We start from the raw sequence: 26,898 nt of genomic DNA, 5'->3' as shown, positions 1-26,898 counted from the left end.
CATTAACACCCCTCCTTCAGAGTGCAGGCACTGTACTTCCCATCTGTTATAAATTTTATTAATTATAATTTTTTTGGGCCACCTCACTTCGGTAATAAGGTAAAATAATGAATAAGAATTTACCACTCTGTAATTTATGTCTAGTTTTAAGTAGTCTGTAAGCATTAGGATTAATCTGGCTGAAATGTCCCGGCATGTTAGTGGCTTTCTTTGCACTTAACAACACTTTATAGAATGTAAATCACACATTGTAACCTTTGCAAAGGAATAAAATTTATATTTGTAGTGACTGGCTGAGTTGCAGGACAGGCAAGGGGAAGGGTGACGCGGGAGGGACAGAGGGTGTCGGGCACGGTTGGAGGGCAGGGCTGAAAGTTGTAGGGCAGGGAAGTAGGTTACAAGGCAGAGACATAGGTTGCAAGGCAGGGATGGAGGTTGTAGGGTAGGGACAAGTTGCAGGGCAGGGATGGAGGTAGTAGGGTAGGGACAAGTTGCAAGGCAGGGACGGAGGTTGTAGGGTAGGGACAAGTTGCAAGGCAGGGACGGAAGTTGTAGGGTAGGGACAAGTTGCAAGGTAGGGACGGAGGTTGTAGGGCAGGGATGGAGGTTACAAGGCAGGGGCGTAGGTTGCAAGGCAGAGATGTAGGTTGTAGGGCAGGGACGTTGGGTGTAGGGCAGGGACGAAGGTTGTAGGGGAGGGATGAAGGTTGCAAGGCAGGGATGGAGGTTGCAAGGTAGGGATGGAGGTTGTAGGGCAGGAACAGGTCTGATGCCATGCTCCTTCCTTAAGCGGATGTGACCTGACCTGACTAGGTAGGTCATTGATTTAAGCCGGGAGGTGACTTGGACCTGCCTCGCATAGACCAGTAGGCCTGCTGCAGTGTTCCTTCTTTCTTATGTTCTTATACGTTGTACGTTGCAGTTATTTCTTCACTATATCTGCTGTCTCCCACCAAAGTAGGGTAAAGCTCATTCACCATGATTCCTTCAAAAGCTGGTTTGCCAGAAGTGTGTGGTCATCATAGTACAGAAGACACTCTGAACAGCAACATTCTCACCTCCCTTTCAGCATGAAGGCACTGTTCTTTCAACATCCAGAACTCGAGGTCAGCTAACTGTTTTCTTCTGAATTTCTTTACAAATGTTGCTTTGCTCACACTCCAATAGCACATCAAACCCTAGAAATCATTTGTTTCCAGTACCTCCACTGTAACATGCTCATACGTTCTTGCAGGATAATAAAGCCTGTACCTCTCACATCCCCCTTTCTTAAACCCAGTGGCAGCTCGTGTATAGGCACTGCGGAACTGCAGCACCCCCTATTTTCACTTGATATTAACGATATCATTCAATATAATGAGTCTTTTTTTCTTTAATTCTTTCCTCCAGATTAGCTTGGAGCTGACCTGGAAACTTAGGTTACCACTCTGATTCTAGCTTTTAAACGACAACCACCCACAGAGGACCAAGCTGACAGCCAATAAAGAGAGAGTGGTGTGACACTCCGCTAGTCACTTGGGCAAACCCTCACCAGTCTGTTGCTGTCCCAGCTGCCATGTCTGCCATCTGTGTAGCATTATTTTCCATAGGGTGTATTGTGATGATGTCTGGGAGATGTAAACATACAATACAATTGTTAATAATATCCTGTTGGAGGTATTTGTAAGTGTTTTTCCTATTAGATGCAGTTAAAGTATCCTGTTTTTTATGTTATTAATCATCCCTTTTTACATTTCTAGCCTTTCATCAGTCAAGGCCTTATATACTGTATATGTACATATATGAAACTGTTCATTCCTCAGATATAAGGGAATGAGGCTTCCTGGCAGTGGCTCTCTTGCAGACTTCAAGGCAGCAGTTCAGGTGCAGGAACCAAAAGATCTTGTGTGCTTTCTTGGAGGCTTTCAAATTTTTTTGCCTGCCATTGTGTAAGTATGCAGCAGTCCTTACTGATTTTTATGACTTTTCAACATGCAGGATTTTACCACACCATTCATAAGAATTACAGTGGACTCTCGACCAACGATATTAATCCATTCCTGAGAGCTCATTGTTAGTCGAAATTATTGTTAGTCGAGTTAATTTTCCCCATAAGGAATAATGGAAATCAAATTAATCCGTTCCTGACACCCCAAAGTATTGAAAAACAAAAATTTTTGCCACATGAAATATTAATTTTAATACACACAAACTGAAGAAGACATGTACAATTACATGACACTTACCTTTATTGAAGATCTGGTGATGATTGATGGGATGGGAGGAGGGGAGAGTGTGGATGGTGTTAGTGTTTAGAAGGGGATTCCCCTTCCATTAGGACTTGAGGTGTCAAGTCCTTGAGGACATTGTTTTCCTGAACACTCTGGGAGTTTCGGAGTGATACACCAATAAAGGCTTCACTTTGCAATCACCACTAGCATTAGCACACATTAACAGAGTAAGCCTGTCTTTCATAGGCTTATGTCCTGGGAGTGCCTTTTCCTCCTGAGTAATGTAGGTCCTGCTTGGCATTTTCTTCCAAAACAGGCCTGTTTCGTCACAATTAAACACTTGTTCAGGTTTCAATTCTTAACTGTCTATGTACTCCTTGAATTCCTGCACACATTTTTCAGCTGCTTTTTGGTCCAAACTGGCAGCCTTACCATGCCTTATCACACTGTGTATGCCACTACGATTCTTAAATCTCTCAAACCAACCTTTGCTGGCCTTAAATTCACTCACATCATCACTAGTTGCAGGCATTTTTCTAATTAACCCTTTGACTGTCGCAACCCCCAATCCTGAGGTGTCTCCTGGTGTTGCAAAATTTAAAAAAAAAAAAATTATTTTTTCTTATGAAATGATAGAGAATCTTTTCCCGATTGTAATGACACCAAAAAAACGAAATTTGATGGAAAACTGACAGAATTATGCTCTCGCAAATTTAGCGACCTCCGTGATATTTACAAATCTGCGATTTCGCCCACTTTGAGCCCTATTTTCGGCTAATTCTGTTGGTCCAGTCGACCAAACTCATAGCTATTTCTTTAGAACTCCATTTTTTCTATCGACTGAGTACAAGAAACTGTCCATTTACTGATTTCAGCTACCCAATAATGTGGTCAGAAATTTGAAATTTGGCCAATTTCACGAAAATTAAAAAATATGACAATTTCAAAATAAGGTCCAGAATGAACAATGCAGACATTCCTGGCTCTAAAATAACATTTTCTTTGTTCATCAGTCATGTCTCCAGGCCCCTCTGATATTACTCTTGCTTTCTATTTTGAATTTTTATTCAAACAAAAAATAGAAGACTTACTATTATGCAGACTACTGCAATACTGTAATAATTGTATAAATAACATCAACCCATTCATGACTGCATATTAGAATGGCTAGTTGGACATTTATTGAACAATGACATCATTTGTTTACTTTTGAACATTGGCAAAAATCAAACATTTCCCCTACTTTGAGCTCCATTTCCAGGTTCTTTTTATAGTAAAATCAATCAAAATCACCTCAATTTCTATATTATGTTTTCCATTCTATCAAATGAGACCAAGAAAAAGAGAATACAACCATAAATACTATACGAAAATAGACCACAAAGTCGGCATTTTAATTAAAAAAAATGGTCGGAATTTTTTTTTTCTCATTATGCACTGCGTGCTCCAGGATTTTTTTTATATGGTGCACACTGACCACACCGACCCATTCTCTCACATGTTGGCCTACCAGCTTTCTCCTGCTTGATCTGAAGCCACTAGAATTTATGAGTATATATACGTCAAACACTGTACCTCGTAAGACGTATATATACGGCCGCGACAGTCAAAGGGTTAAATCGTCATGCAACTTCCTAGCCTTTTCACATATGATCGCTTGAGAGATGCTATCTCCTGCTATCTGTTTTTCGTTTATCCACACCAGTAACAGTCTCTCAACATCTTCTATCACTTGCGATCTCAGTTTCGAAAACATAGTTGCACCTTTGGCAAGAACAACTTCCTTGAGTGCCGTTTTCTTGGCCACAATAGTAGCGATGGTTGATTGGGGTTTTGTGTACAACCTGGCCAGCTCGGAGACACGCACTCCACTTTCATACTTAGCAATGATCTCTTTCTTCATATCCATAGTAATTCTCACCCTTTTTGCTGTAGGGTTGGCACTAGAAGCTTTCTTGGGGCCCATGGTGACTTATTTTGCAGGTGCAATCACTAAAAACGCTGTGATAATATGAAATGTTCCGATTGTATGTTTGGATGGGACCGCGGTGGCTGGCTGACTTGTAAACAGTGGCGCGCTCAGGCCACAAGTGGAAGCGTCTCGAACGGAACGAATCGTGTTGGTCGAGTTTTTTAGCACTAGTTGAGGCAAAATTTTTGCGTTAAAATGTATCGCTAGTTGGATTTAACGGTAGACGATGCCATCATTGGTCGAGGGTCCACTGTACTCTCCAATGTATTTTCTAGTAAATTCTGTGAATCCAGAGTAAAAGTTACAATTTTCTGTGTACTTTGGCAGTTTACTATAGATACTGAAGGTACTGGTTCTTTCATCAAAAATAAATTAGTTGCCTGTTCAGCTTAATACATTTGCTTCATTCCTTAAATTTCTGTGGATGATTCAACACTGGATGTAGCACATATACATAAAATAGTATACAAGATTTCTCATTTTAAATTCATGATATTCTGCAGAAGAGACCTTGCCGTCATAGAAAGAATAGCTTATGAATTTGTAGAAGATCAAGCCAAAGATTCTGTTGCCTATTGTGAAACCAGATTCAGTCCCCACCTTCTCCTGAATGAACCAAGTCAACCCAGCTTCTTGTCAAATGGTACACCAGCACGTCTAAATGGTACTCTGGATGGGAATAATGGAGGCAAGTTCTGAGTATAAATCAGAAGGATATTGTTTATTCTGTCTGTTTATAAAGAACTGTCTGTATGACCCTGGTGGGTTTAGCAGTTGGTTTTGGTTGTAATAATAATATAAAGAACTGTCTTCTTTTTAAAAACCTTAGTGTTTTAGTTTTGGACAAGTAGTGCATCACTATTGTAAAGAAACTGGGACGAAACTCAAATTATTTAAAGGTAATTGGTAATAATTAGTAAATATGGATTTCAGATTCCATTAATGATGAGGTGACTGTAGATTTGATCTTAAATGCTGTCCTGAAGGGTCTGTCACGTGGAGAGAAGGACTTTGGAACAAAAGTCAGAGTTATCCTTTGCTGCATACGAGGAACTTCAGGTAAGCTTTTTAGCTTGACTTTTGTTTTTTAGCATTTTTGTTTTTTAGCAAAGATCCGAGAATTATTTCCTCGCATCCAGGCCAGGCATGAAGAAGTGGAGCTCTGTTGGTGCCCGAGGCATGTTGGGACCATGGATGGTGAATGGGTGGAAGCAGTGCCAGAAGCTGTTGTACTGAGTATGCTCTATAATACCCACACCACCTCAGCAACCCCTCCTCAGCCCTCTGAGTTATACCCTTGGTAATCCCACATTGCTTTTTAATTTCTCTGAATTCTCTGTATGATGATAACACCACAAATTGCTCTCAAATATCACATCTCTGCTGCCTCTGGCCTCTTTTTCACAGCAGCATTCAAAACCCATGCTTCACACCCATATAAAAAAAAAGTGTTGACACCACTATACTCTGGTACATTTCCTTTCTTGCCTCCATAGATAAACTTTTCTCTTCACAGATAGTTCAACAGAAAACTCGCTTTTGTCCATCTATTTTATGGTTCACGTCTTCTTTCGTAGATCCATCTGCTGAGGTGTCCACTCCCAAATATCTAAATACATCCACTTCTGTACTTCCTCCCCTCACAAGTATTGTACAGTAATAAACATATTTTTGTGTTCAGTTATAATGACATTTCATTCCATTGTTTTCATTTATTCAAGCTATTTATATTCAATTAGTTTAAAGGCAACAGAAATGTATTTTTTTGCAGATTGGTCTTGGGATGTTCTTCGTTTATGCGAGGAATATCGTGACAAAGGAGTTGTTGGTATTGATATTGCTGGTGATGAGTGCACTTCTCTCAATGGTAAGGGGGCTAATAATGAATATAGATTTAAATTAATGTTATATGAATTAAGACTGGAATATCCTGAACAGCAATAATTAGTTACGAATGATAAATAAAGAATATTAGTAATACAGTACAGTGGGCCCTCTCCGAACGATATTAATTGGTACCTGAGAACGAATATCGTTAGGTGAGTTTTTTAGTGTTAGCCGAGGCAAAATGTTAGCGTTAAAATGTATCGTTAGGCGAATTTAATGTTATGCGATGTATTCGTTAGGCGTGGGTCCACTGTATATACATTTATAAAGAATATAATAAAAATGAAAAGTAAATGTATGGGTGTCAATTTGACTATATTTAACAGTGTATCTTGAACCTTCCATTATTATACAGTACTATATTGCTCTCCTATATTAGATCTGAGGGAAAATGCCTCCCCATCCCATGAAAGCTGGAAGTAGGGTAACAGTGATGATACAATAAAATCATAATCAGTTGTTTATAGAATTGTGAATATGAATACAGATTTTTTTATATAAATCAGGAATATGGATATAAATATGAGTCAGTGCAGTACATTATCTGTAATAGCTGTGAATGGTATGACCTAAATCCAGGTTAAAATGTTTTACATATAAAAATTTCAGAAGAGTCTTCAATGAAAAACCCAGTGGATATAGCAGTGTTTGAGGCAGCCAAAGAGAAAGGGATACATCGCACAGTTCATGCTGGAGAGGCTGGACCTGCAGCTTGTGTCAAACTGGTACTGTAATTGTCACTGATTTGCCTCTAATAAGGCAAATCAGTGAAGATCATGAGGCATCATTTTTAATCTTCAGTTATCATTGATTCACTTCTTATAGCAGCCTGTCATTTAGCATGTTATGCCGAATTTTTCCTAGTACAGATCTTGCATCTTCCTTTTGTACCCATAATATACTTGTGACTGGTTTTGTGTGTTGAACCCATAAGTGTATACAGTGCCTGTGAAATGGAGGTAATCAGGCTCATCCCTCATCCCAATCCTGCTTTCTTGATAAGACTCCACTCAAGACATTTTTTTCCTATGTAGTTTAGTTTTAATTTTTCCTATATAGTTTGGTTTTAATCTAGATAATAGGTTGGTAGACAGCAACCACCCAGGGAGGTACTACCGTCCTGCCAAGCGAGTGTAAAACGAAAGCCTGTAATTGTTTTACATGATGGTAGGATTGCTGGTGTCTTTTTTTTTCTGTCTCATACACATGCAAGATTTCAGGTATGTCTTGCTACTTCTACTTACACTTAGGTCACACTACACATACATGTACAAGCATATATATACACACCCCTTTGGGTTTTCTTCTATTTTCTTTCTAGTTCTTGTTCTTGTTTATTTCCTCTTACCTCCATGGGGAAGTGGAACAGAATTCTTCCTCCGTAAGCCATGCGTGTTGTAAGAGGCGACTAAAATGCCGGGAGCAAGGGGCTAGCAACCCCTTCTCCTGTATATATTACTAAATGTAAAAGGAGAAACTTTCATTTTTCCTTTTGGGCCACCCCGCCTCGATGGGATACGGCCGGTGTGTTGAAAGAAAGAAAGGAAGGATTGCTGGTGTCTTTTTTCTGTCTCGTAAACATGCAAGATTTCAGATATGTCTTGTTACTTCTACTTACACTTAGGCCACACTACATATGCATGTGCAAGCATATATATACACACCCCTCTGGGTTTTCTTGTATTTTCTTACTAGTTCTTGTTCTTGTTTATTTCCTCTTATTTCCATGGGGAAGTGTAACAGAATTCTTCCTCTGTAAGCCATGCATGTCGTAAGTGGCGACTAAAATGCCGGGAGCACGGGGCTAGTAATCCCATCTCCTGTATATATTACTAAATGTAAAAGAAGAAACTTTCATTTTTCCTTTTGGGCCACCCCACCTCGATGTGATATGGCCAGTGTGTTGATAGAAAGAAAGTTTAGTTTTAATTATATTTCTCTTCCTCCTGGCTTCCTCAAGGTTGTTGAAACATTGGACTGGCAACTGGCTCCTTCATCAAAAGTAACTCAGTTCCATTATATTTTTCCTTATTTTTTTCAAATGCAATTATATATTTTTTTTGAACAGAATAAATATTATATATCACTAATAATTTACAGTATTTATTTGATTTAATTATTTACTATTGGAATGTATGGAATAGGTAATGAGTTTTTATACAGAAAGGGCTCATGTTAAAGTTTATAGGAGAGAAAGGAATTATTTTCCAGTAAAAATAGGCCTTAGATAGGGATTTGGGATGTTATCTTGGTTTTAATATATTTACGTATATTGATAGGTTGTAAAGGAAATAAATGGTATGGCAGTAGAGTTGTGGGATTAAAAGATAGGGAATCTGATACAGTATTAAGAGGGAATTGCCACAGTTGGTCTTTACCATTGACAGTACTTTTAGGAGGTTCTGGAAAGATGTTACAAGGGTTGGTTGAGGAGTTTGGTAGAGTTTGTAAAGATAAGAAATTAAAAGTAAACATAGATAAGAGCAAGATGATGAGAATAGCAAGTGAGAGATTGAACATCAGATTGGAGGGAGGGAGTATAGAAGTGAATATATTTAGATGTTTGAGAGTGGATGTCACCAGAAAACTCTGTTGAAGACAAGGCTAAGTGTTGAGGCATCTCTGGAGAAAAAAAATCTCATTGAATGCAAAAAGGAATATGTACCAGAGTGTAGTGGTACTAACACTTTTACCAGTATATGAATATAAGGCATGGTCTCTAAGCATAACAGTGATGAGGCCAGAGGCAGTGAAGATGTCATGTTTTAGATAAGTATATGGTGTGATTATTATGCAGAGTTACCAGTAGGAGTGTGGAAATTAGAAGACTGTAGGGTCATGAAATATATAATTATGAAGGAAGAGGAGAGGTTGAGATGGTTTGGTTATTTACAAAAGATAGAGCAGAATAAGATGAACTAGGTGTAGAAATCCAGGGTGAAAGGAAGGGGATTGGAATTATCCCAGGGAGGGCTAGAGGGGGGGGGGGTGATAGAGGTTTAAAGGTGTAGATCCTTTAATGTTTTGCAGACATGTGTGAGAATGTTAGTGAAATGAGTAGAAAGATGTAGTTTTTAGGGTTGATATGTTGCTGGATTGTGAGCAGAGTGACAGTTATAGATTCAGGAAAACCAGTTGGCATTACTAGTATCCTGGAAGTGGGAAGTACTCTGCCTGCACTCTGTTGGATGGGTGAAGATTTTGTAGTGTATAGAGCTGTTTGAATTGTAATGTTCATGCACCTGTGGCAAGACAGCTATGAGTGAATGATAATGAATTTCCATTTTTTTCTTTTTGGTTACCCATAACTTGGTGGGAGATGGTTGATACAAAAAATACATAATTCTTAAACTTCCAATGATGTAAATTTATGCCAACTGGGAAAATACTGTTAGTGTAAATTTGCTGCAAAATTCTAGGGCCTCCAAAATGATTCAGTTGGCCTGGTTAGGAGAAAACAGGTCTGGGCCTTAGGTATGTGAAATATATATAAAAAAATATTGCATGTAAGTCATTGTGGAAGCCTGAAAACTTTATTATTAGTGAACAATAAATGGAGGTGACATAATGTAAGAAAATGCATGAAATAGGTTGCTTTCAAATCTTCATATCTCCATAGGTACCACTCTGATTTTACTTATTATTGTCTTGCTACACTTCTACAAAAAGGAAGAAAGTTTTGGCAAGATTAAATAATTGTTTATTTTATTTTTTTTAAATCGCCAGTACCGAGGGCACTTTTATTTTTGGCCCTTCGGCAGTTTAAGGGTTAATTTATAATTTTTTTTTTAATCTTTCAGGCTGTTGAAGTCTTCAGTGCAGAGAGAATAGGTCATGGTTATCATGTAGTAGAAGATGAAAGTATATACCAAATGTGCTTAAGAGAGAACATTCACTTTGAGGTGTGTCCTCATTCATCTTACTTAACAGGATCAATAAAACACTTAGGCACCTCCTCAAAGAGACACCCTGTTCTCAGGTAAAGACTTCATTTTGTTTTGATCAGTGGCTCCCAATCTTTTTGAGTACATGGACTGTGTATTTTGTAAGCTCATAAAGCTTTGCAGACCCCCCAAATGCTGATTAATTGTAAATTTAGGCTTCGTTAATTCAGAAAGCAAAGTGCTGACTCGAGGACCAATATTTGCTCTGAAGCTTCACGGACCTCTTGGAATAACTCAGCGGTGCCTAATTCTTCATCCCTCCTAAATATACTCCAGAGGTCTGCAGCTCGTAGTTTGGGAACCACTGTTCTAAAATTTTACTGTACAACATTTACAAAAAATATGCTAAATCATTTATTCTAGAATGTAATGGTTTTCTGTTATTGAATAATCACTGATAATTTGAGGGTGTGTAAAAGTAGAGTTGAAAGTGAACATAGATAAGAGTAAGGTGATGAGGGTATCAGATGATTTAGATAAAGAAAAATTGGATATCACATTGGAGGGAGGGAGTATGGAAGAAGTGAAATTTTTTCATATATTTGAGAGTTTGACTTGTCAGCGGATGGGTTTATGAAGGATGAGGTTAACCATAGAATTGCATTGAGGTATCTGTGAAGACAAAAAAACATTATTCAAGGAGGGAATGTATGAGAGTATAGTGGTATCAACACTTTTATATGGGTGTGAAGCATGGGTTGTATATGCTGCAGCGAGGAGGCAGCTGGGGGCAGTGGAGATGTCGTGTCTAAGGGCAATGTGTGGTGTAAATATGCAGAGAATCCTTAGTGTGGAAATTAGGAGGAGGTGAGGAGTTACTAAAAGTATTAATAAGAGGGCTGAAGAGGGGTTGTTGAGGTGGTTTGGTCATTTAGAGAGAATGGAACAAATTAGAACTTGGAGAGCATATAAATCTGTTGGGGAAGGAAGGCGGGGTAGGGGTCGGCCTTCAAAAGGTTGGAGGGAGGGGGTAAAGGAGGTTTTGTGGGTGAGGGGCTTGGACTTCCAGCAAGAATGTGTGAGCATGTTAGGAATGAATGGAGACAAATGGTTTTTGGGACCTGACAAGCTGTTGGAGTGTGAACAGGGTAATATTTTGTGAAGGGATTCAGGAAAATCGGTTAGCCAGACTTGAATCCTGGGAATGGGAAATAAAATGCTTGCACTTTAAAGGAGGGGTTTGGGATGTTGGCAGTTTGAAGGGATGTTGAAGCTGTCGTATCTGAGTGCCTCTGCAAAGACAGCGATCGTGTATGAGTGATGGTGAAAGTGTTGAATCATGATGAAAGTTTCTTCTTTCTTTTGGAGTTTTTCTTTCTTTTTGGGTCACCCTGCCTCAGTGGGAAACAGCTGATATGTTAAAAAAAGAAAATAAATATACAGTGGTACCTCAGGATACGAACAGCTCAAAACTCAAACAATTATGTAAGTGTATTATGTAAGTGCTTTTGTAATTGTATTTTTGGGGGTCTGAAATGGATTAATCTAGTTTACGTTATTCCTTACGGGAACAAATTCGTTTGGTATCAGTACTCAAACAGCCTTCTGGAATGAATTAAGTTCGTATCCCGAGGTACCACTGTATTATCCTAATTTGGGAATCAAGTGAAAGTCATGAATGTAAGTGTTCCCATATTAGAAGAAAATATACTAGGGTCAAACTAGGGAGCTGCCAGATTCATTTGGATCCTGCCATAAATAACTCTCAGAAAGTGAGCAAATTCACATCAGATGGCTTTCTTGATATTAATATGGCTCATATTGCCTAATATTTTATAATCTCTGACTGAAATTCATCCAGAAAATGATAATACACTTACTGTGAATTACTATAGGTGTATGGATGAGAAGAAAGTTTGTTTTATATAACCTGAGCAGACAAAAGAGAGAGTGGCATAAACAATGAGGAGGAGGACCAGTATAGGATAGAGCAGTGAAAAGGGCTGTGGGTAAAGTATAAATTAACTTAAATTACTTTCAATGATGGCTCAATCTGAAGTGTACTAAAATTTTATTTGGTTTTCATAAATTTTGTCAGGTTTGCTGAGGATGAAGCCAGCTTCAGCATCAACACCGATGACCCAACCATTACCAACACGCAGTTGAGGGATGAATACAAGCTCCTCGCTGACTGGGGTTTCACCGAGGCACACTTTACTCGTCTTGTATGCTATGTTGTTTCGAAGTTGCATTTTAATGTTTGTTATTCTTTAAGAAAACCTATTTCCAAAACTAATTAGGATATATTCTCAGTAAGGAATAGTTTTTAACTGGAAAAGTAGACACATATGCAGTATAATGCAATCCTTACTTGACTATGTTTTGCCCAGTGTGTGGGTGAAATGTCAATAAAGGATCACATTATACTCCATTTGTGTCTGCTTATTCATCATGGTAGGATTTTATACCATTTATCTCTATATTTTTTGTCAAAAAAGATTACAAAGGTTACAGAGGTACATAATTGGTCCAGGGACTGGACTCCAAAGTTTTGATAGCTGAGCAAGTTACAGAAGTAATGAACTCACAATTTACAAAGATAATGAACTCCAGGTAGGTCTGGTCACAATCATGACAAGTTACAAAGGTATTTTCATTGGGGGATGTTGCATCGCCTGCCGAGTGGTTTGCCTTCGTTGTGAGTGATTTTCATGTGCAAGTTCGGTACTAGTCCCTCTAGGATTTTCCAGGTGTATATAATCATGTATCTCTCCCGCCTGCATTCCAGGGAGTACAGGTTCAGGAACTTCAAGCGCTCCCAGTAATTGAGGTGTTTTATCTTCGTTATGTGCGCCGTGAAGGTTCTCTGTACATTTTCTAGGTCAGCAATTTCACCTGCCTTGAAAGGTGCTGTTAGTGTGCAGCAATATTCCAGCCTAGATAGAACAAGCGACCTGAAGAGTGTCATCATGGGCTTGGCATCCCTAGTTTTGAAGGTTCTCATTATCCATCCTGTCATTTTTCTAGCAGATGCGATTGATACAATGTTATGATGCTTGAAGGTGAAGGTTATCCATCTCATTATTAGGGGATGAAGGATTAAGCCTGTCATCATTCCCTGGTATAGGTAGTAGGTTGGTAGACAGCAACCACCCAGGGAAGTACTACCGTCCTGATAGATGACTGTGAAACAGAAACCTGTAACTCTTTTGCATGATGGTAGGATTGCTGGTTTCTTTTTCTGTCTCATAAACACGCTAGATAACAGGGATATCTTGCTACTCCTACTTACACTTTGGTCACACTTCACAGACACGCACATGCATATATATATACATACATCTAGGTTTTTCTCTTTTTTTCTAAATAGCTCTTGCTCTTCTTTATTTCTTCTATTGTCCATGGGGAAGTGGAAAAGAATCTTTCCTCCGTAAGCCATGCGTGTCGTATGAGGCGACTAAAATGCTGGGAGTGATGGGCTAGTAACCCCTTCTCCTGTGGACATTTACTAAAAAAAGAGAAGAAAAACTTTATAAAACTGGGATGCTTGAACTTTGGAGTCCAGTCCCTGGACCAATTATGTTCCTCTGTAATCTTTTGACTACCGCCCACAGGATGGGTATGGGGTGCATAATAAACATATTAAACTAACTAACTAACTGAATGTGCGTGGATGTAGCACAGATGACAAGAAACAGATGATTGCTGATGTTATGAATGAAAAGAAGTTGGATGTCCTGGCCCTAAGCGAAACAAAGCTGAAGGGGGTAGGGGAGTTTCGGTGGGGGGAAATAAATGGGATTAAATCTGGAGTATCTGAGAGAGTTAGAGCTAAGGAAGGGGTAGCAGTAATGTTGAATGATCAGTTATGGAAGGAGAAAAGAGAATATGAATGTGTAAATTCAAGAATTATGTGGATTAAAGTAAAGGTTGGATGCGAAAAGTGGGTCATAATAAGCGTGTATGCACCTGGAGAAGAGAGGAATGTAGAGGAGAGAGAGAGATTTTGGGAGATGTTAAGTGAATGTATAGGAACCTTTGAACCAAGTGAGAGAGTAATTGTGGTAGGGGACCTGAATGCTAAAGTAGGAGAAACTTTTAGAGAGGGTGTGGTAGGTAAGTTTGTGGTGCCAGATGTAAATGATAATGGAAGCCCTTTGATTGAACTTTGTATAGAAAGGGGTTTCATTATAGGTAATACATATTTTAAGAAAAAGAGGATAAATAAGTATACAAGATATGATGTAGGGCGAAATGACAGTAGTTTCTTGGATTATGTATTGGTAGATAAAAGACTGTTGAGTAGACTTCAGGATGTACATGTTTATAGAGGGACCACAGATATATCAGATCATTTTTTAGTTGTAGCTACACTGAGAGTAAAAGGTAGATGGGATACAAGGAGAATAGAAGCATCAGGGAAGAGAGAGGTGAAGGTTTATAAACTAAAAGAGGAGGCAGTTAGGGTAAGATATAAACAGCTATTGGAGGATTGATGGGCTAATGAGAGCATAGGCAATGGGGTCGAAGAGGTATGGGGTAGGTTTAAAAATGTAATGTTAGTGTGTTCAGCAGAAGTTTGTGGTTACAGGAAAGTGGGTGCGGGAGGCAAGAGGAGCGATTGGTGAAATGATGATGTAAAGAGAGTAGTAAGGGAGAAAAGTTAGCATATGAGAAGTTTTTACAAAGTAGAAGTGATGCAAGGAGGGAAGAGTATATGGAGAAAAAGAGAGAGGTTAAGAGAGTGGTGAAGCAATGTAAAAAGAGAGCAAATGAGAGAGTGGGTGAGATGTTATCAATAAATTTTGTTGAAAATAAGAAAGTTTTGGAGTGAGATTAACAAGTTAGGGAAGCCTAGAGAACAAATGGATTTGACAGTTAAAAATAGGAGAGGAGAGCTATTAAATGGAGAGTTAGAGGTATTGGGAAGATGGAGGGAATATTTTGAGGAATTGTTAAATGTTGATGAAGATAGGGAAGCTGTGATTTCGTGTATAGGGCAAGGAGGAATAACATCTTGTAGGAGTGAGGAAGAACCAGTTGTGAGTGTGGGGGAAGTTCGTGAAGCAGTAGGTAAAATGAAAGGGGGTAAGGCAGCCGGGATTGATGGGATAAAGATAGAAATGTTAAAAGCAGGTGGGGATTTAGTTTTGGAGTGGTTGGTGCAGTTATTTAATAAATGTATGGAAGAGGGTAAAGTACCTAGGGATTGGCAGAGAGCATGCATAGTTCTTTTGTATAAAGGCAAAGGGGACAAAAGAGAGTGCAAAAATTATAGGGGGATAAGTCTGTTGAGTATACCTGGTAAAGTGTATGGTAGAGTTATTATTGAAAGAATTAAGAGTAAGACGGAGAATAGGATAGCAGATGAACAAGGAGGCTTTAGGAAAGGTAGGGGGTGTGTGGACCAGGTGTTTACAGTGAAACATATAAGTGAACAGTATTTAGATAAGGCTAAAGAGGTTTTTGTGGCATTTATGGGTTTGGAAAAGGCGTATGACAGGGTGGATAGGGGGGCAATGTGGCAGATGTTGCAGGTGTATGGTGTAGGAGGTAGGTTACTGAAAGCAGTGAAGAGTTTTTACGAGGATAGTGAGGCTCAAGTTAGAGTATGTAGGAAAGAGGGAGATTATTTCCCAGTAAAAGTAGGCCTTAGACAAGGATGTGTGATGTCACCATGGTTGTTTAATATATTTATAGATGGGGTTGTAAGAGAAGCAAATGCGAGGGTCTTGGCAAGAGGCGTGGAGTTAAAAGATAAAGAATCGCACATAAAGTGGGAGTTGTCACAGTTGCTCTTTGCTGATGACACTGTGCTCGTGGGAGATTCTGAAGAGAAGTTGCAGAGATTGGTGGATGAATTTGGTAGGGTGTGCAAAAGAAGAAAATTAAAAGTGAATACAGGAAAGAGTAAGGTTATGAGGATAACAAAAAGATTAGGTGATGAAAGATTGGATATCAGATTGGAGGGAGAGAGTGTGGAGGAGGTGAATGTATTCAGATATTTGGGAGTGGATGTGTCAGCGGATGGGTCTTTGAAAGATGAGGTGAATCATAGAATTGATGAGGGGGAAAAGGGTGAGCGGTGCACTTAGGGGTCTGTGGAGGCAAAGAACTTTGTCCTTGGAGGCAAAGAGGGGAATGTATGAGAGTATAGTTTTACCAGCGCTCTTATATGGGTATGAAGCATGGGTGATGAATGTTGCAGCGAGGAGAAGGCTGGAGGCAGTGGAGATGTCATGTCTGAGGGCAATGTGTGGTGTGAATATAATGCAGAGAATTCGTAGTTTGGAAGTTAGGAGGAGGTGCGGGATTACCAAAACTGTTGTCCAGAGGGCTGAGGAAGGGTTGTTGAGGTGGTTTGGGCATGTAGAGAGAATGGAGCAAAACAGAATGACTTCAAGAGTGTATGTGTCTGTAATGGAAGGAAGGCAGGGTAGGGGTCATCCTAGGAAAGGTTGGAGGGAGGGGGTAAAGGAGGTTTTGTGTGCGAGGGGCTTGGACTTCCAGCAGGCATGCGTGAGAGTGTTCGATAGGAGTGAATGGAGACAAATGGTTTTTAATACTTGACGTGCTGTTGGAGTGTGAGCAAAGTAACATTTATGAAGGGATTCAGGGAAACCTGCAGGCCGGACTTGAGTCCTGGAGATGGGAAGTACAGTGCCTGCACTCTGAAGGAGGGGTGTTAATGTTGCAGTTTAAAAACTGTAGTGTAAAGCATCCTTCTGGCAAGACAGTGATGGAGTGAATGATGGTGAAAGTTTTTCTTTTTCAGGCCACCCTGCCTTGGTGGGAATCAGCCAGTGTGTTAATAAAAATAATTTTTTTTTTTTTTTCAACAAGTCGGCCGTCTCCCACCGAGGCAGGGTGACCCAAAAAAGAAAGAAAATCCCCAAAAAGAAAATACTTTCATCATCATTCAACACTTTCACCACACCCACACACTATCACTGTTTTTGCAGAGGTGCTCAGAATACAACAGTTTAGAAGCATGTACATATAAAGATACACAACATATCCCTCCAAACTGCCAATATCCCAAACCCCTAATTTAAAGTGCAGGCATTGTACTTCCCATTTCCAGGACTCAAGTCCGACTATATGAAAATAACCGGTTTCCCTGAATCCCTTCACTAAATATTACCCTGCTCACACTCCAACAGATCGTCAGGTCCCAAGTACCATTCGTCTCCATTCACTCCTATCTAACACGCTCATGCACGCTTGCTGGAAGTCCAAGCCCCTCACCCACAAAACCTCCTTTAGCCCCTCTCTCCAACCCTTTCGAGGACGACCCCTACCCCGCCTTCCTTCCCTTATAGATTTATATGCTTTCCATGTCATTCTACTTTGATCCATTCTCTCTAAATGACCAAACCACCTCAACAACCCCTCTTCTGCCCTCTGACTAATACTTTTATTAACTCCACACCTTTTCCTAATTTCCACACTTTGAATTTTCTGCATAATATTTAAACCACACATTGCCCTTAGACAGGACATCTCCACTGCCTCCAGCCGTCTCCTCGCTGCTGTATTTACCACCCAAGTTTCACATCCATATAAGAGTGTTGGTACTACTATACTTTCATACATTCCCTTCTTTGCCTCCGTAGATAACGTTTTTTGACTCCACATATACCTCAACGCACCACTCACCTTTTCTTCCTCATCAATTCTATGATTAACCTCATCCTTCATAAATCCATCCAACTCCCAAGTATCTGAAGGCATTCACTTCTTCCATACTCCTCCTCCCCAATTTGATATCCAATTTTTCTTTATCTAAATCATTTGATACCCTCATCACCTTACTCTTTTCTATGTTCACTTTCAACTTTCTACCTTTACACACACAATATAATATTAATAGATAAATAATCATTCCCTGGTCTGAATGGCCCACATGAATTTAGCTTAATATGAAGGTCTCCATGATTATTTGATGTACAGTACCACATAAATCACCGTGTAAATTCATAAGAATATTAGTGAAGGGGTGAACTTGAAGTGGTTGAGTACAAAATATCAAAATTTGTTGTATGCAGTAAAGCAGTTCTTCTAGTAGAGAATGAAAAAGGTAAGAGTGGATTAGCAGGAAGTTTTATTGTGATGTGTGAAAAAGACCTAGGTAGTAGGTTGGTAGACAGCAACCACCCAGGGAGGTACTACTGTCCTGCCAAGCGAGTGTAAAATGGAAGCCTATAATTGTTTTACATGATGGTAGGATTGCTTATGTCTTTTTTCTGTCTCATAAACATGCAAGATTTCAGGTATATCTTGCTGCTTCTACTTACACTTAGGTCACACTACACTTGCATGTACAAGCATATGTATACACACCCCTCTGGGTTTTCTTTTATTTTGTTACTAGTTCTTGTTCTTGTTTATTTCCTCTTCTCTTCATGGGGAAGTGGAACAGAATTCTTCCTCCATAAGCCATGCATGTCGTAAGAGGCGATTAAAATGCCGGGAGCAAGAGGCTAGTAACCCCTTCTCCTGTATACGTTACTAAATTTATAACGAGAAACTTTTTGTTTTTCTTTTTGGGCCACCCTGCTTTGGTGTGATACGGCCAGTGTGTTGAAAGAAAAAAGTGTGAAAAAAGACTCATACTCAGATGTAAATAAAAGTAGAGTATTGGTTATGGAGCCTAAGAGACCATGGGAAATTAGAGTGACTGAAGAATTGTTGGAAACTATTGATAAATTTAAATATTGGTAGAGTGTGATGAGGCATTTGTGTAAACATGGTTGAGAGGAGCCAGGTAAACTAGGCAGTATGTCAGTGCAATGGCTCTGCTTAGAACATGATAGGAATGCATGTATCAAGAATTTTGAAGGAATTGGGCCAGCCCTTGTATTCAGATGTGTAACACTGATGTGGCATAAACAAAAAAAAAAATAGAGCATGAGTAAGTCCATGAGTAAGGTAGAACAAAGGAGTATGTAGAGTTGAAGGACGGATGGCCACACAGAGTTATAGTGTGTGAAAATGTTAGAAATGCAAAAATGAAGAGACTATTAAGGTTGTGAAAAAAAGATAGCGACTAGTGTATTAATTGTAAAATGTAATTGTAAGAGGAGAGGGTCATGAGGATGGGTAGATGTGTGTGTGTTTATTAGTGATAGTGAATAAGACCTGAGCTATGAAAGTTAAGTAGGAGTGAGTAATAAAGTTTCTTACAACTCATTTGGAACATTTTTTACATAGTCCGTGAAGTGGCTTATATACTGCTGTAGATGATCTGGGTGTGGATGACTGTGTTGCTCCAGAATGTGAAAAAATAATATGAATTTAAAGGTGCCACTGTGAATCTTTAACATGTTTAGTGTTCTTTTTACTATATTACTGTCATAGCTTCTTCAGGGAGATTCATTCTTGATCTTGTAAAAAATTTGCTTGAAGCTTTATCAAAGTGTTCCACATAGATTTTGTTGTTGAAAATTTCATGCTTTTACATAGAGGAAAATCAGCCTTTGAATTGTTGTGCAATCTTCTTGTCAGTGAAAGTGATATATCAATATCTATACAGTGGACCCCCGGTTAACGATATTTTTTCACTCCATAAGTATGTTCAGGTGCCAGTACTGACCGAATTTATTCCCATAAGGAATATTGTGAAGTAGATTAGTCCATTTCAGACCCCCAAACATACACGTACAAACGCACTTACATAAATACACTTACATAATTGGTCGCATTCGGAGGTAATCGTTATGCGGGGGTCCACTGTATAATGCTTTTGAAATAATGTGAAGTAATTACATTTTTGCAGAATTTCCAAGCAGCACTCCATTCCTTCCTGCCACCAGAGGAAAAGAAGGCTCTACTGGATCAACTTCATGAGGCTTATGGTATTGTAGATTACACACTACCGGTTTCAGCATCTGTGTCACCTTCTTCCACTCGCATGTCTACACCACCTCCGAAACCAAGCGTCACCTTTGGGACCTGGGCAGAACGATCTTAAAATGTTGAAAACAAGAGAAAATTGGGAAAAATATTAGGTTAATATAAGAACTTAATTGTAAGGCAAGTTCATATTTCCGCTGATCAGATTCTTTCTGTGTTTATTATTTTAGACATCTGTGTGCTGATAAAGCATTCGTATTGATTTTTTTAAGGTCTTCACTTGATATGTACATTTGTATAAAGTCTGGACATTGTACAATATATTATTATTATATATATATATACTAAATCATTAAATTTATTGAGGTAAATTTTTAGATAATTTTGCAGTTTATATAATTATATAGTGTCTCAGATTATGCTGCTCTGTACAGTACTTGTTCATCATTACATTCTACAAATTTATTACAAAGGGTTCACATTTATATTTATTGCTCCACAATGTGCTTTCTCTGAGTGAGGGAGCCCTAGCTCTCTTCTCTCAGTTTTGTTTGAAGCTGACCCGAAGAGACTGGTCTCTTAGTTTTCCATACCTCTAGCACTTCTCAGTTTGTAGCTCTCCTCTCTCTTCCTTCCTCACGATCACTTTCTCATTTATTCATTTGCTAGGATTATTGATTTTTCCCAAGGTCTTCCTTGAATGTATCCATAATTTTCAAAATAAATCATTAAGAAAAATGTACTTTGTGTTATGCCAATTCACAGCATGCAATTTTCATGGCCGAGTTAAGGACATGAGATCCAGATGTGATGGCTGTGTTTCTACCACCCAGTATGACATCAAAAATGTATTGGAGGATGAATGTTGTGGTGGACAACAACTTCAAGATTGGCATGCCAGAGCTCTGGTTTAAATTTAACACTGAAGAGTCATGGGATAAAAAGTCCCAATCAATCACAAATGCAGACTAGGTCCATTATCACCTTCTGTGGTAAAGAATTCTGCTTTTTCCTCAGTAAGGATTCAGGTCCTGGAACTTGTGCCATGACAAGGACAGTGAAAACTGAGGGTTTTGAAGAAAGGCAAGGAGAAGACTTAACTGAATCATTAAAAGATTTTGACTAAGAACCTTCTGCAGAAGAATTACTGTAAGAGTTTGATTAATAGTTGAGAGAGGCAAATAAAAAGACGAGGAAGAAGAGCTTCAAGATAAATAGTTAACACTCTAGGAATTACTCAAACAATTCCATGTTACTGGTAATGCTGCAGAATTTTTACTGGAAAGGTGTATAGAAAATTACTCTTATTATTCCTATATGTTCTTCATTTCACATATTGCTATATTACATTACACACCAATTTTAAAGATTGTAACTCATGTTATGAAAAGGGTTTACTGGACTTGAAAGTTTCCTGTAAAAATAATCATCATACTTTTCCTATTTTCATCAGGTATTGTTGGTCTATATTGAATAATGAAATGATTTACTTTTAATACTTTGTTCAGATTCTTAATATGCAAACTAAATAATAATTTTGTAGGGAAAAAAGACAGTATTAGCTGTAGTCAGCAAAAATCTAGAAATTTGTGGTATTTCTGAGGGCACACAGATGTTTTAATCATAATGTATATAGGTTTAATTTAGGATAACAGAATAGGGAAAATGTATCCTATTTCCATTGGGACACAATAGATGTAGAATAACATCAAGTAAAGTAGTAGTGGTGTGAGTACACCTAAAGAAGACTTGGACATCAGAGGCCAGGACTGTTCAGCTTCTCATCAGGAAAAATAAAAATTTCTATGGGAGGAAGGAAAGTAAATGTATTTAGGAGGGGTATGCTGGATTAGCCTTGTGATGTGTGCAATCATACAGGCTGTAGACAACAATCACCTGGTTGATCAGGCAGTCAAAAAGTAGGAAAATTCTTAGAACATGTCACAGATAAATCATGTAAACTCTGATGGTCTTTACCCTAATGTTCCACATCAGTGATGATTTCTTGTTTCTTCATAAGCTTTCCTTCTTGGAGTGTATTATCATACTCGGAAACTTTGCTAAAGGCTTAGCTACTCGGTCATCTTTGTTGTTGAAGATTGTGCTTGAGCTATAGAAATGTTAAATTTTATAACTGAATTTTGGTGTTTAATTATTTTAACATAATACAGTATTAGAATTACCAGTTAATATTTATATTTATAATATTTTACCCAGTTTCAAGACAGTAATAATTATGCAGAGATAGTAATGATGTAACACAGGAAAGCTGCAAAAGTGTAATAAAGTCATTAGCAGGGGCAGCTCTGGAACTTTAGTACTGAGGGCTTAGGGGTAGGTATCTGGTTGGATGCGAGTGCTAGGTACTTTTACTGAGAGATCTATACTTGGGATATCTTTTAGCTTGGTGGTTTGTACCTGGGCAAGACCAGGTAAATGGACAAGTTTCCTTACATCTGCTCCTCCTGTTCACCTAGAAGTAAGTACTAGATGCCACAAAGTTAATTGACTTGTTGGTTGCATTCTCTGATAGAGGACCTATGGACCCCAACAAAAATAAAGTAGCCTGTTTAGTTGTCCTCTTTTTTTTCTGAGTTATTAACTGTTGGCCTCTTCAAGGGGGGCTCCTTGGCGTGGTGAAGAGGCTCTTGGTCTGAGGAATTAGACCTATCGGTCTTCTTCCTCAGACCGAACCTAATTACCCCCCAATCTCCCCTCCCCTATCCCATCCTCCCCATCCTCCCCTTTTTCCTTTCCTCCTCCTCCTCCCCACTCCTCCCTTTTGCCCTTCCTCTTTTTGTCCTTTGGGATTTCTCCCACAGGCACGCTAGTTCCTAGGTAGAGGAAAGGACACCGGGGTCGATCCCATTCCGTTGAGGTTTCTTGGCGGTGGCGTAGTTTGCCGTGGAATCTGGATTGCCTAGGGATGTCCCGATCCCTCTCCGGTATCCCGGAGTAGCTTTGGGTGTCTTTTGGGCGACGGGTGTATCTCTGGAAGCCACCTTTCGGATTCCGGGGGTGGTGGCTGAAGGAGGTATGCTTTGTGGCGGATATCCGGCCGCCCTCTCTTTTGTCCACCGAGGTAGCTCGGCAGATGTGAGGTTGCTATCCCAGATTGCTGGTTTACTGGCATGAAGGGTAGGGTATGGCACGGGTTCCATGCTGCATCTGCGCTACTAGCGGTGTCGAGTCCTCTTGGGCGCGGAGGGAGATTTCTGGCCCTTTCATTCCTCCTAGGAACTATCCCTCCCCGGTCCCCCCTTTTTTTTTCTTTTTTTTATTTTTATTTTCTTTTCTTCTTTCTTTTTTTTTCTTAAAAACAAAAAGAAAGAAGTAACCTAACCATGGCAGCCCTAGTCCATGAACCTGGTACCCCCGGGCCCCTTCTTGATACCGCACCCCGTTCTGACCCCGCCTCGTCTTTGGACCACTCTTCAGACATTCCTCATGCCTCTGTACCTATTGCCGGTGCTGTTTCCTCACCTGCTTCAGGTACTGAGGCCTCGACTGACTCCTTCGATTTACCAGACCTTCGCTCTCCTCTGACTATGCTTCCGGCCTCTCCCTCTACGGTGCGGCAATTTTCAAATCGCCGACCCGTTCCACGTCGGACCAACTCTGGTCCCACGCCTAAACGTCAACGACAATTACCTGCTGATGATACTTCTCCACCTTCACCTTCTCGTTCTTCTCAGAAAAGATCGACACGTCCTTCACTACCTTTCCACGCTCAGTTTCAGACTGAACAGTGGACTAAATTCTTCACTTTACGACCAACTTCCTCTACTGCCTATCTTTCTGACCATAGTATTGGCAAGGCACTCCTACGCCATGTTGGTAAAGATATTTCTTTTCATGCTCTTAAGAGCGGTACGCGCATCATTACCGTACAGAATGCTACCCAGGCTCGTGAGCTCTCTCGTCTTTCCCATATAGATACTGTTCCTGTCACCCTTGAAAAACATCATTCCCTCAATTCTTGTAGTGGTACCGTTATTCTGCCCCATACCATAGTTCAGCAAAATTTCCAGACATGTGGCACCGACATTCTAGAACAGCTGGAACTCCAAGATCTCCCAATCCTCAAGGTAGACACTTACGTTCTTCCTGCCCGTGGGCGGAGACGATACCCTAGCAATGTGGCTCGTTTAACTTTTGACAGCCGAGAACTCCCATCCTCAGTTTATATAGCAGGACATCGGTTACAAGTTCGAAAGGTGATCCCTACACCACAACAGTGTAGAAATTGCTGGCGATTTGGCCATCCAGCGAAATATTGCAGATCTATCGCCGAATGCCCAGTCTGTGGTGCCGATGACCATTCTAATACGTCTTGCAATCGATCTCCCTCTTGCCTTAACTGTCATGAGGCTCACCCTTCGTACTCTCGCCGTTGTCAGGTCTATTTAAACGAGCGGGAAATCCGTTACCTCAAAGAGACAGAAGGTCTCCCTTATGCCATGGCAGTTTCTCATCTCCGCCTCCAAGGGAGACTCCCACGTGTTTCTTATTCCCGTGTTTCAAAACGTCCCCCCACTTCTGGTATCCCATCTTCTACACCCACCTCTGTGGTTACCTCTCCCATAATCACTCCTGTATCTAATCCTTTTGCTGTCCTCGGCTCAGACGTCCCTACTTCAACGCCTCAGTCTAATCTCGCTTCTTCGAGTTCTCTCTTACAAGCCTCAGTATCGACGAGACCTCGTACGACACCTCTTCCCAATCGTCCCTCTACTTCTCAAAAGTCAAAAAAAGGTCCGGTAACACCTCCTACCCATCTTCCACCTCCTCATTTTACCCTCCCTGTCTCTGTCCCTAGTTCTTCCCCTCTCACTGGCTCAGTTACAAGTGCAGAGGTTCACCCTCCTCCTCGTAATGTACCTTCCTCCCCTGTTCCCTCCCAAGTTTCTTCCTCTTCTGCTACCTCCCAGGTTCCTGTCTCTTCTGTCCCCTGCCACGCTTCTCCAGTTCCCTCCACCCTTTCGCCCCCCCCTACCTTGGTACAGTCCAATACAGTTCCAATCTTTACTCATCCTCCCCCTACCATTCCCAATATTGTCTCCCATACAACATCTCTGAATTCTGAAACACTTGAAGCAATCTCTGAATATATTGCAGAGACCAAACCATCAATGGACACTGATCCACCTTCCGCTCTTTCTCTCTCCTCTGCTCCATCTGCGCAACTCCTTTCTTCACAGCGCACCGTTCCTTCGCTGCTTGAACATTTTCCACTGCCTCCGCATGTGGACTTTTCTAACCCTCCTAGTCCGTAGGAACCCTTACCTGCGGATTTCAAGTATCTTTATCATTGCCATTCATGGCCTTTTTACAGTGGAATATACGTGGCCTCAGGGGTAATCGGGGTGAGCTTCAGATGTTACTCTCCCAGTTTGCCCCTGTTGGTGTTTGCTTACAGGAACCAAAATTACACTCTGCTGTTATTTCTCACATCTCAGGCTATAATTTATTGTATTCTTCAGATCCTTTTCCTGATGGGACCTTTAATGAAAGTGCCCTTCTTCTCCGCACTGATATTCCGTACCATCAGCTATTTGTTCATACTTCGCTGCATTACACAGCAGCCCGTATCCACTTACATAGGTGGTATACGCTCTGTTCTTTATATCTCTCTCCTTCTCGGGCATTATCTATTCCGGATTTTGCCTTCCTTGTTTCGTCATTACCGCCACCAATTCTGTTACTTGGTGATTTTAATGCCCACCATTTCCTCTGGGGAGGGTCTCACTGTGATTCCCGTGGAATTCAGTTAGAGGCTTTTCTTGCCACCCACCCCCTCCATGTTTTAAATACAGGTACTCACACCCATTTTGATCCTCGGACTCATACTCTCTCTTGCATCGATCTCTCAGTTTGCTCTTCCTCCGCCGCATTAGACTTTACTTGGTCTGTTCTCCCGGACTTACATGACAGTGATCATTTCCCAATCATTCTTACTTCCCCTTCATATTCGCCACCTCTTCGCACCCCACGCTGGCAATTTAATCGGGCAAATTGGAACCTTTACTCACACCTGACTGTTTTTAAAGAGGTTCCTTCTTCGTCCTCCATCGATGAGCTTTTACACCTCTTCTCATCCTCCGTTTTCACCGCAGCTTCTCATTCTATACCCCAAACTTCGAGCAGGCATTCTCAGAAATGCGTGCCTTGGTGGTCTCCTGCTTGTGCTCGTGCAGTACGTTTGAAACGCGCTGCATGGGGCAGGTACCGGTACAATAGAACCACAGAGCGACTCCTTGATTTTAAACAGAAGCGTGCGATCGCTCGCCGTGTCATCCGTGACGCTAAACGCACTTGCTGGCGAGATTATGTCTCCACCATCACCTCTGCTTCCTCTATGAGTGCAGTCTGGAAAAAAGTACGAAAACTGAGTGGTAAATATTCTCCTGACCCGGCTCCTGTTCTGCGGGTTGCCGGTGTTGATATAGCAAACCCACTAGATGTTGCCAATGAAATTGGCAATCATCTGGTCCGTATTTCTCAGGGACTCCATCTATGCCCCTCATTTCTTTCCTCAAAGTCTGCCAGAGAGTTAGCACCCTTGGACTTTTCTTCTCTCAGAGAAGAACAGTATAATGTGCCTTTTACACTTCAAGAACTGGAGGCAACACTCTCAGCTTGTCGATCATCGGCAGCTGGGCCCGACGACATTCATATTCGTATGCTACAACATTTACATCAGTCAGCCCTTGCAGTCCTATTACGCCTTTACAATCTTATTTGGTCACAAGGAGTTCTTCCACAGCTGTGGAAATCCGCCATTGTTCTCCCTTTCCGCAAACCAGGCACTACGGGACATGAAACCTCCCACTATCGTCCCATTGCTCTTACCAGTGCAGTTTGCAAAGTAATGGAACGTCTAGTAAATAGACGTTTAGTGTGGTATTTAGAGACACACAACAGTCTCTCCACTCGTCAATATGGCTTTCGTAAGGGACGTTCTACCATAGACCCCTTACTGCGCTTGGATACGTATGTTCGTAATGCCTTTGCGAATAACCACTCAGTTATTGCCATATTTTTTGATCTTGAGAAGGCATATGACACAACTTGGAGGTATAATATTTTA

At 40.4% G+C, this 26,898-nt stretch overlaps 1 protein-coding gene across 1 annotated transcript in view; it reads left to right on the top strand.

Moving 5' to 3' along the window:
- Window positions 1-22,412, top strand: part of LOC128695968 (adenosine deaminase) — a gene marked incomplete at its 5' end in the record, with an annotated part of 28,262 nt that extends 5,850 nt beyond the window's left edge. Inside the window, 8 exon segments of the mRNA XM_053786956.2 lie at window positions 1,803-1,928; window positions 4,686-4,870; window positions 5,116-5,241; window positions 5,954-6,049; window positions 6,679-6,794; window positions 9,870-10,048; window positions 12,052-12,178; window positions 19,732-22,412. Of these exon segments, the coding sequence (XP_053642931.1) occupies window positions 1,803-1,928; window positions 4,686-4,870; window positions 5,116-5,241; window positions 5,954-6,049; window positions 6,679-6,794; window positions 9,870-10,048; window positions 12,052-12,178; window positions 19,732-19,926 (1,150 nt within the window).
- Between the last annotated feature and the right edge of the window lie 4,486 nt (window positions 22,413-26,898).

The sequence above is a fragment of the Cherax quadricarinatus genome, chromosome 14 (genome assembly GCF_038502225.1).
Source record: "Cherax quadricarinatus isolate ZL_2023a chromosome 14, ASM3850222v1, whole genome shotgun sequence".
Lineage (NCBI taxonomy): Eukaryota > Metazoa > Arthropoda > Malacostraca > Decapoda > Parastacidae > Cherax > Cherax quadricarinatus.
Note: the sequence above shows the minus strand (reverse complement) of the source record. Positions and strands in the feature narration are given on the sequence as shown.